We start from the raw sequence: 10,007 nt of genomic DNA, 5'->3' as shown, positions 1-10,007 counted from the left end.
AAGGGAGAAACGATACAACAGTCTTACATCTTCCCTCCATAGTTTAACTTTGTGGCTTGAGACGTACCAATTAAGAAATCAGGCTATGGCTTCTGCAAGTATCACTTTTACTGTAGTTCTCTAGAATTTGGTCAGTCGGGAATGGCTACTTGTAACACTGCAAATACACGTGACATGAGGGTTCTGCGAGAAATACAGGTGCTCCGCCGTGTCTGACAAGACGCCCTGAGAATGACGCCCAGAAACTGCCCGTCTAAGCCGGTGGCGTCCGCTGAGCCCGACGCGCACCTGCACCTGCTGACGGGGCAGCGCGGGACGGAGCGAGGACGTCCCTTAGTCCTACCCTCTGCGCTCTAGGAGACGAGGGCCTGGGCGTCGTCACCCACAGCAGCCGGAGCAGAGGGAGCCACCTAATGCCGGACTCAGGTCATGTGTGTCCCGGGTGCTCTGCCTCCGCGGATACCTCCGCAACTTCGAGCAGCCCAGCCCCACTACGTTCAAAACTGTATTTATGGTTGTCAAGGCGCACACCGAAAAGCTCGCTCCGCACCCCCAGAGCGCGCGAGGCCTCCTAGCCTGGAAACAAGCCCCTCCCAGTGCAGCTGTCGCCGCCGCCCGCGGGCTCCTTTCACTTTCTCACGGCCAAGTCCCCCAGAGGGGCGCCGCTGCCGCCACCGCCGCTGCGCCCTCCCGCCGACTCCGCCCGCACCCCCTGGCTACCAGCCCCGCCCGCTCGGGCCCGCCCTCCCCAACAGTTTCTGCCTGCGATTGGCACTCGCGAGAGGCAGCTCCGGTTCGCCCATCCCATTGGCTGGACCCTCTTGTCAGTCCTACGATTGCCCGCCACTGCCTCCGCCTCCCTGAAAAGCCGCCCTCCTATTGGAGGAGACTGCTTGCAGCGGGCGGGCGGGGAACTCGGTCCGGCCGCTTTCGGTCAATCGCAGCAGCCCAGCGCCAGGAGGGAGGGCGGCGGGGGGGGGGAACATCTGGCCGGCGCCGCCGCGTGCGTGCGTGGTGCGTCCCCCCGCCCCTCCCCCCGCCCCCCCCCCCCGCCCCCCGGCCCGGGCTCTGAGCTCGCTCCTCGCTCGCTCTTCGCTCGCTCGCTCCCTCGGTGTGTCTGGCAGGCTGCGGCCGCCGCTGGGCTGCTGCCATGGGGAGCCGTTGAGAGTGGGGCCTCTTCGCTCCGCCGCGCTCCTCCGGCTGCCAGCGGGGGTGGGTGGGCGGGAGGGAGGGGGCAGGGGGAGCGGGCGACGGAGCCGGGATTGGGGGGCGGGGGGGCCGGGAGGGAGGGAGGGGGACCCGCGGAGGAGGAAGCCCACCAAGTCCGGCGGCGGCGGCGGCCGGGAGGCGGAGGACGCGGCGGCGGTGGGGACGCGGTGACTTAGGGCCGCTCCGTGTGAGTCCCGGCGCCGGACCCGGCCCCGACCCGGCGCCCCCTCCGGGCCCTGGAGGGCGGGGCGCCGGCTGTGCGGCCCCGGCCGGCGGGGCAGTGCGGGCGGGCGGGCGGGCGACCGGGCCCCGCGAGTGGAGTTAGTTTGTGCGGGTGGAGCTAGGGGTGACGGGGGGCGCCGCAGCGGCGGGGGCCGGGTGCGGGGCCGGGCCGCCGCAGCTGCGGGTCGGGCGGGGTGCGGCCGGTGCAGCTGCGGCTCGGGGCGCGCTCCGGCCGGTGCAGCTGCGGCGGCGCCTCTCGGGGGCGGGGGACGCGGGGCGGGGGCTTGGGAGCGGTGCAGCTGCACGGCGCCGGGACGGCCGTGGCTCCGGGGACCCTTGCAGCTGCGGCGGCGCCCGCGGGGAGGCCCCTCCCGGGCCGGGGCAGTTGCCGGGGGCTCGCGCCGCGGCGGCAGGGACGCAGTAGCAGCCACCCTCCCCCGGCTTCTTACGACTTTTCTTTTGTTGTTGCCGTGACCCGGGTCTGTTTTCTTGTCTGTTGTTTAAGGTGTTTTCCTGCTGCACCGGCTCTACGCCCTCCACCTCCTTCCCTGTGGTTTAACCTTCCTCTTTCCCCTAGTGTTTTATGCACAGCCAACTACGTAAAGATTTGCATTTCTTCCCCCCTCCCTGCTCCGCACCCCCGCCCCCACCTCCTTGAAAAACAAAACCCAACCTCGCAAAACCTCTCCGGACCTGAGGCTGCGAGGCGCAGAGGGGCTGATTTGTGGAGTGGGAGTCGCTGGCCCATTGCGGTGCTCGGGGCTCATTAAACTGTCACTCGCCCCCCACCCCACTGGGTAAATGGGGTGATTAATGTCTGATATATTGGAATGAGGCGAGGGCATTTGTGCAGAATAGGTGGTGTGGCTGAGAAGGAATTTATCCCCAAAGAGTGCCTCCTGAAATAGGCATTCGTAATTATGTCATTCATCGCGAAGTTAGAGAAAGTTGGGTTTGCGACTTTGGGAAAGCAAGAAGCACAGGATAGAGACCTTGGTCTTTGTTACTCTTTATTTAACTCTTGGTCATGGTTTTCTAATGAGAACGGAGCGGTTATCACCAGGACTGTGACACTTGCGCCTCAGGCCCCAGCGCCTTTTCTGCTGCACTCTCCCACAAGAGTCTGTGGAGACTTCGACATTCACAGATGTCGCAGCCCCTTGCAGGGCACTGGGCAGGCCAGCCCGGGTTACGTTACAATTTCATCAGCCATTCGAAAAGACCCGCAAATCTAGCTGAAAAGTTCCCCAACTTGCTAGACCTGGCTTCCCCCACCCCTTCCCCCTTTCTCCCTGAAAGGTTTTCTTGTGATCATGAACATTACAGAGTGACCCAAAAAAAGATTGTTATGGGACACAGATCAAGGGGAAGACCAAGTTCTCTTTCTGAGCAGAAAGTCGGATCAGATACGCAGATGCAGCATTCATTTTAAGTGGCTGTAGCAGGTTGTATCTGTTTATTAATTTGTCTCATTGAACTGAAGTACTTTCCAGGATTTCAGAAAGTGCAGTTTCAGCTTGTTGATATTGAGAGTTGAAATTTGCATTAACTGGCAGGGTGAGAAATTTTACTGAGAAGGTAGTTTTAGATAAGTAGTTATATAAGAGTGAAATAATAAGGTGAACCAGGTTGAAGTAGTAGTTCTGAATAGTCTTCCAGCATTCTGAGACATGTATACCATTATCTCAGCAGAAAAAAAAAAAAATTGAAGTGCCGTAATAATGTTGAAATGGGACTGGAGATGTCAAATGGGTTGGTTTAAAAATATCCCTAAGCTGCCTTTGAAACTAAACGTTGGAGTTGAATAAAAGTGAATCTGGATTTCCTGAATAGCACCGTGGCTTGAGTGTGCTGTCAGTATGTAAGCCAGTCCACCAACTTAAGACAGAAGTGTTGCTATTCCATAAATACAGTAGAACTCCATATGCTGAGTTTTTCAATTTCTTCTGTTAGAAAGTTTGGAAAAAAAGGGAGACTTTGAAGTATTTTGTTTATACTAACAGAAGAGAAAAGTTCTCCTAAGAAAAAGCTGGTGGCAGGAGTGTAGAGGAGTAGCATATGGCATTAAAAGGAGCACAGCTGGAGGTAGCATTTCCATCTGAACATGATGTCAGAGCAGCTGACAGCCTGCCATCCCTCAGCCTTTTATTCTAACACACAGACAGGGAGTTAGTGTGTGCGGATCTGTGGTGGAGAAGGTATCTCATTCCTCTCTAACATCATCTCCACTTTGCATCTGTCTCTTAGTCTGCTTTTTTTCCACCGATGTAACAGACCTGGAGCCAGCAAGACTCAGAGGAAAGGACTTAATCAGGTTTATGTGTCCTAAAGGTAGGAGTAGCAAGAGATTAGATGGAGTATATTTCTGTTTTGGTGTTTATTTAATTTTAAAAAATCACATTACTTTTCTAATCCAGTTTAAGAATAAAATACGAACTTGAGTATTAAATGAACATCTTATTGGAGTTGAGAGTCTTGGGCTTGTTTAGTTTTAATTTCTATCCCTCTTGCTCGATCGGGTAAATAACTTTAATATGCAGAAATATTTCAAGTTTTGAAATGTTAAGAAAGACTTTGAAATATTGCTTTTTGAGATCAATTTGGATTAAAATCCATTTTTTGTTGTTGTTCACTGCTATTTAGATTTCTTTTGCTTTTGGAGTCGGGGGGGAGAAATAGTAAACTGTATGGAATCCAGCATTCAAACTTATATGAGAAGATTTTTCTAGTTAAGAAGCTAGATTGTTGTGTAATTAATTCCACTGTGAAACTTTATTCTTCAAAACATTCAGCAGCACTACTGAAACATACAGCTGTAGTGCTTTTATAACCGAAGGGTTTTTTTAAAAGAAAAAAAAAAAAAACTTTTGTCCCCAGGAGAATAGTTTGACTGGTTTCCTCATTTCTCTTTCAAATATATATTTAAGAGATCTTTTATTTCAGCATAACGATAATTATTTGCAGGAGTTTTTGTGTTAGCGACTAATTTAGAACTTGTAGATTTGAGCTGCCTGAATTGGCCAGACAGCTGTAATCGCACTCCTCTATTCTTAATCTCTTTATCTGGGCAGCAGCTGCCATATGGCCACAGTCAGCTGGATCAGATGTTTATAAGCTTCCTTCTTCGTCCCTCTCTGTCCTCTCAGCCTCCTAATTTGATCACGGCTACCTTGTGAGCTGCCCTCCAATCTTTATTTTTAGCCCTCTCAAGGATTAGGATTGATGTTAGCTGTGGGGCACTTGAAGTGATTGTATTGTAAATCTTGGTTTATTCTAGCAGTGGCGTCTTGCAGAATGTATTGGGTTAGGATGAAAGTTTTAGCCCATTTTGGGCAAAGTGTAGAAGAAGCAGGGAAGTAATTTTTAAATATTAAATTAATATGTATCCATTCCCCAAATGCACTTTTTGAGATGGATGGTGTGGAACTTGGCTTCTGGTCATAGGAAAGGGGAAGTCAGGTTTAAGGAGTTGAATTTTGTGGTTCAATTTTGACCCTTTGTACATCTGCGTCTCTCCTGCCTCCATTTTACCCTCTTTCACCAGAAAATAAGGGCAACAGTGCATATTTGAAAGAATAAAAGCTAGTGGGAAAACAAAATATATCAAATTATGTTGAAACAAAGTATTTTCTGTTGACTGAGGTATCGGGGAGTCAAAAGAATAGTTTCTCTTTTACTAGCAAGACTTTTTTTTTCTTTTTTTGTATGGTGAACCTGTAAAGCTTTTGAGTTTCATTTGAATGTAATATGCCTTTATTTAAAAGTTTGCATTAATTTTAATATGGAACTCATTTTGCTTTGCAACAGATCAAAGTTTAGATGAGAATTTTCAGAGTTAAATAAAGCCCTTCTGGTTCTTAATATTCTAGATGTACAGATTTTACAAAGAAATATAACCATTTCTTTTTCTCAATTCATTAAAAAAAATTTGGATTTGTTCGTAGTAGAGATGATCTTTTCCATCTGTTGGTGTAGTTCCTTCTGATCTCATACATGTGTGCTATACCTGCAAATCTTAAGGCATTAACATCTGTTTTTATACACAGGGCTTTTGTTGTTTTAACACTCTGACTTTAAAAGTAAGTTGTTTGCTAATTTCTGGACTAATTATGCGGTTTCATTTTTTTTTTCTTGATTCAGCCAAATGTGTGTTTAAATTGTGCTTGCTAAGTGCAGTCAAGTATCAAAAGTAATAAAATAAAAAAGGATGGTTGAACAAGTTTTCTGAATCTTCCAGAATGTGTTTGGGACTTTTCTTTGTTCATTATTTGAGTTGTTCCCTTTGAAATTAAAGCTATTTTGTAGGTTTTGTAGGACATAATTTGATGATTAGAGTTAATTAAATTTCTTCTGAAAGAGACCTAAATTCTTATTCTCAGTAAGAGACTGTACTGAAATTAACGCTTTTAAAACTTGACTAAAAGTTCAAGGAAGGTGGAGATGCATCAGAGACTGTTTGGCTGGGGTAAGAAGTTTCAAAAGTGTACATTTTTCTTCTTGCATTTGGTTCTGTGTGTGTGATTTGGTAGTGCTTGGGTCATTAGCCTGATTAAAATTCAGGGACATGTACCTCCGTGGCCCAAGCTGATTTTTTTTTTTTAATGGGGACTAGAGCCTTGAAAAGTTGTTCCTAAGCAGGCTCTCATGAGAAATTTCTCTCTTCCCAGGTTATGAAGACAGTATGGAGTTTCCAGACCATAGTAGACATTTGCTGCAGTGTCTGAGCGAGCAGAGACATCAGGGTTTTCTTTGTGACTGCACTGTTCTGGTGGGAGATGCCCAGTTCCGAGCGCACCGAGCTGTACTGGCTTCATGCAGCATGTATTTCCACCTCTTTTACAAGGACCAGCTGGACAAAAGAGACATTGTTCATCTGAACAGCGACATTGTTACAGCCCCAGCCTTCGCTCTCCTGCTTGAATTCATGTATGAAGGGAAACTCCAGTTCAAAGACTTGCCCATTGAAGACGTGCTAGCAGCTGCCAGTTATCTCCACATGTATGACATTGTCAAAGTCTGCAAAAAGAAGCTGAAAGAGAAAGCCACCACAGAGGCAGACAGCACCAAAAAGGAAGAAGATGCTTCAAGTTGTTCGGACAAAGTCGAGAGTCTCTCTGATGGCAGCAGCCACATGGCAGGCGATTTGCCCAGTGATGAAGATGAAGGGGAAGATGAAAAATTGAACATCTTGCCTAGCAAAAGGGACTTGGCGGCCGAGCCTGGGAACATGTGGATGCGATTGCCCTCGGACTCAGCAGGCATCCCCCAGGCTGGCGGAGAGGCAGAGCCACACGCCACAGCAGCTGGAAAAACAGTAGCCAGCCCCTGCAGCTCAACAGAGTCTTTGTCCCAGAGGTCTGTCACCTCCGTGAGGGATTCGGCAGATGTTGACTGTGTGCTGGACCTGTCTGTCAAGTCCAGCCTTTCAGGAGTTGAAAATCTGAACAGCTCTTATTTCTCTTCACAGGACGTGCTGAGAAGCAACCTGGTGCAGGTGAAGGTGGAGAAAGAGGCTTCCTGTGATGAGAGTGATGTTGGCACTAATGACTATGACATGGAACATAGCACTGTGAAAGAGAGTGTGAGCACTAATAACAGGGTACAGTATGAGCCTGCCCATCTGGCTCCGCTGAGGGAGGACTCGGTCCTGAGGGAGCTGGAGCGGGAGGACAAAGGCAGCGACGACGAGATGATGACCCCCGAGAGCGAGCGGGTCCAGGTGGAGGGCGGCATGGAGAGCGGTCTGCTGCCCTACGTCTCCAACATCCTGAGCCCGGCGGGCCAGATCTTCATGTGTCCCCTGTGCAACAAGGTCTTCCCCAGCCCGCACATCCTGCAGATCCACCTGAGCACGCACTTCCGTGAGCAGGACGGCCTGCGCAGCAAGCCGGCCGCCGACGTCAACGTGCCCACCTGCTCTCTGTGCGGGAAGACGTTCTCCTGCATGTACACCCTGAAGCGCCACGAGAGGACTCACTCGGGCGAGAAGCCCTACACGTGCACCCAGTGCGGCAAGAGCTTCCAGTACTCGCACAACCTGAGCCGCCACGCCGTGGTGCACACGCGCGAAAAGCCGCACGCCTGCAAGTGGTGCGAGCGCAGGTTCACGCAGTCCGGGGACCTGTACCGGCACATCCGCAAGTTCCACTGTGAGTTGGTGAACTCCTTGTCCGTCAAAAGCGAGGCGCTGAGCCTGCCCGCTGTCAGAGACTGGACCTTAGAAGATAGCTCTCAAGAACTCTGGAAATAATTTTATATATATATATAAATAATATATATATACCTATATATAAATAGATCTCTATATAGTTGTGGTACGGTCTAAAAGCAGTCTTGTTTCCTGGAACTGAAAGGTTGGGGTATTAACTTGTTTTTGCACTTTAGAATAGCATGAGAATCTCACTAATTTAGCATTCTGGTAAAAGAAACTTTAGAGCAAGTCGGAGAATAGAGAGGTGTTTTTCTTTCTTTCAAGGGGGGTAGGGGAAGTAAGCCAATAAGAACCTTTGAAACAAATCGTCCTATCACAAAATGCTTTCCTAGGGCCTATTTTGTCAGCACTGCGGTGTCTTTTGAGCTCTCTCTTTTTTTCCCACCTTTTCTTTTTTTTTAAGTAGAAATTCCCTCCGGTTTTATTAGCCTCTTTATATGTCTCAAATTGCATGAATCTTTTCTGGCTGTTGGAAACCTGAATGCTTTTAGACCCAAATGGAAAATTTCTGAAATGCTGGATTATCTATTTTTAAACAAGCAGTTGACTTAAAACTTTCTGTGGCAACTTCTGGTTTTCTGACGGTTCCCAATGAGAGAAATTCTGAAAGTACACTGGGATCACTGGGACGCTGTCTTTGTGAAGGTTTGCTTGGGATGAAAAAGGATATTGCAGCTTCAGCAGTGTTGAACTGTGTGTTGAAAAATGTGAATTACTGTTATTGTATACTGTAATTGATTACATGGGCTGGGGGGGTGTCAAAGGACTTGACAGGTTGTGTTGATGCTCTTAGTTGAGTCTTGAAAAGTAAATATTAACGCTACAGAAATGCATGAGTTTCAATATATTTTTTGTCTTTGTTTGCATTGTATAACTTTAACGAGTGAGTTTAAAATTATTTAATTTCCTTAGAAAAATAGCACCATTTGGAAAAAAAAAACCTGGTGTTATGAAGAACGTTAATGCACTGTTTTTATTTTATATAATTTAAATTGACTTTCCCACTGTCTTTAAGTTGAAACTGTTAAGCTGAATAAAAACTTAAGCTGCAAATTGATAACTTCGCTACATAACAAGGAAAATATAAATGTTTACAAAAGGCTTAAAGATTTGCATGTGCAGTGTGCATTTTATAACAAAACTTCTAATTGCACAAAACCCAGGCCAGCTCAAAGTTTAGATGTACACATTTACCCAGTTGAGCGTTTTTAGAGTAACTACTGCACAAATTGACAATAGGTCATTCTCTTCTTTTGCTCCCCTTTTCTTTTTCTCCCCTTCTTCCTTTCCCTCCCTTCCTCCTTCCCTCCCGCCCCTCCCCCATCCCCCCCCCAACTCATGAAAAGATTCTATGGACTGAAAAAGCCCCAGGCTGAAAGGACTGGACTGCCTTGATTGACATGGGGAAGGGGGTTAGTAGACTATGTGTATCGCGGCAGCAGAGGCTGCAGCCCAACGTGTGGTTTTAATGACCAGCACGCAGGGCAAAGCATTTTGCACAGTGTTTGTTTTCCTGTCTTGCACTTACAAATAAGGTCTATGGGAGTAGCATGGAAAACGTTTGCTGTTTTTCCCTTTTTTTTTTTAATTGCTTTTGTTTAAAATTTGATCGCCTTAACTACTGTAAACATAGCCTATTTTTGTGCTTAAGATACTGAATGGAAAACTCCATTGTGTGTTGCTGGACTGTTTTGGAAATATTTGGTCAAATGTGTGTTAATTTGGCTGTAATGGCATTTAAAGCAAACAAACAAACAAAAAAAGCTGTGAAAATGGCCTTGGAGCATTATCTTTAGTTACTTGAAGAGTTTCTAGTTTTTTTTAAATACAGTTTATGTTAAAATAATTTTTATTAATTTAGAGAAGACAATCAATGTCTGTGAGAAAACGGACTTTCTTTTGGATTTTCTTTTTGTGGTCATTGTGAGTGATTGCTTTTTCCTTTTATTAGTTTCACATTCTTCCTTTGTTCTAAAACTTAGACTGACATCTAGCTTTGACAATCATAGTATGTTTTATTTTCCTGAGGGGGGAATAACTTATAATGCTGTTTAGTTTTGTACTATTGGTGTGTTGGTGAATTTTTAAACTGTGTGCTAACTGCAATAAATTATATGAACTGAGAATTTTTGTGCGTTTTTTAAATTGTGATTGTGTACTACATAGATCCTAAATATGTATCATACATGGCATCTCTCTTTTTAATACCAGTTCTGTTCAGAGCTTATGAATTATTAGAATGCCTTAAATCACTCAAATGGAAGTGTGCAAACATTTTGCTTCTAGTCATTTAAGAAGATACTAAATGCACATTTAAAAAATGTGACCCAGTTTCTATAGCCTAGATCAGGAATGTTAAGGTAAC

The 10,007-nt window shown here is 46.8% G+C and overlaps 1 protein-coding gene across 8 annotated transcripts; it reads left to right on the top strand.

Annotated features, from left to right (window-relative positions):
- The first annotated feature begins 960 nt into the window (after window positions 1-960).
- ZBTB18 (zinc finger and BTB domain containing 18) lies at window positions 961-9,768 on the top strand. 8 transcript variants are annotated; one of them, XM_030868540.2, is made up of 3 exons: window positions 1,270-1,396; window positions 3,679-3,762; window positions 6,099-9,768. In XM_030868540.2, exons 2-3 carry the CDS (start codon window positions 3,750-3,752, stop codon window positions 7,679-7,681), a joined length of 1,596 nt encoding a protein of 531 aa, XP_030724400.1. In that variant the 5' UTR covers window positions 1,270-1,396; window positions 3,679-3,749; the 3' UTR covers window positions 7,682-9,768. The 8 variants fall into 8 exon arrangements, with proteins under 8 accessions (XP_060162629.1, XP_030724402.1, XP_030724400.1 ...); XM_030868537.2 differs by lacking the exon at window positions 1,270-1,396 and adding an exon at window positions 2,858-2,876; XM_060306784.2 differs by lacking the exon at window positions 1,270-1,396 and having other exon boundaries at window positions 2,910-3,762; window positions 6,099-7,472; window positions 7,505-9,768.
- The last annotated feature ends 239 nt before the right edge of the window (window positions 9,769-10,007 follow it).

Source organism: Globicephala melas, chromosome 1 (genome assembly GCF_963455315.2).
Source record: "Globicephala melas chromosome 1, mGloMel1.2, whole genome shotgun sequence".
NCBI classification, from domain to species: domain Eukaryota; kingdom Metazoa; phylum Chordata; class Mammalia; order Artiodactyla; family Delphinidae; genus Globicephala; species Globicephala melas.
The sequence above is the reverse complement of the archived record's forward strand: the minus strand, read 5'-3'. Positions and strand labels throughout refer to the sequence as shown.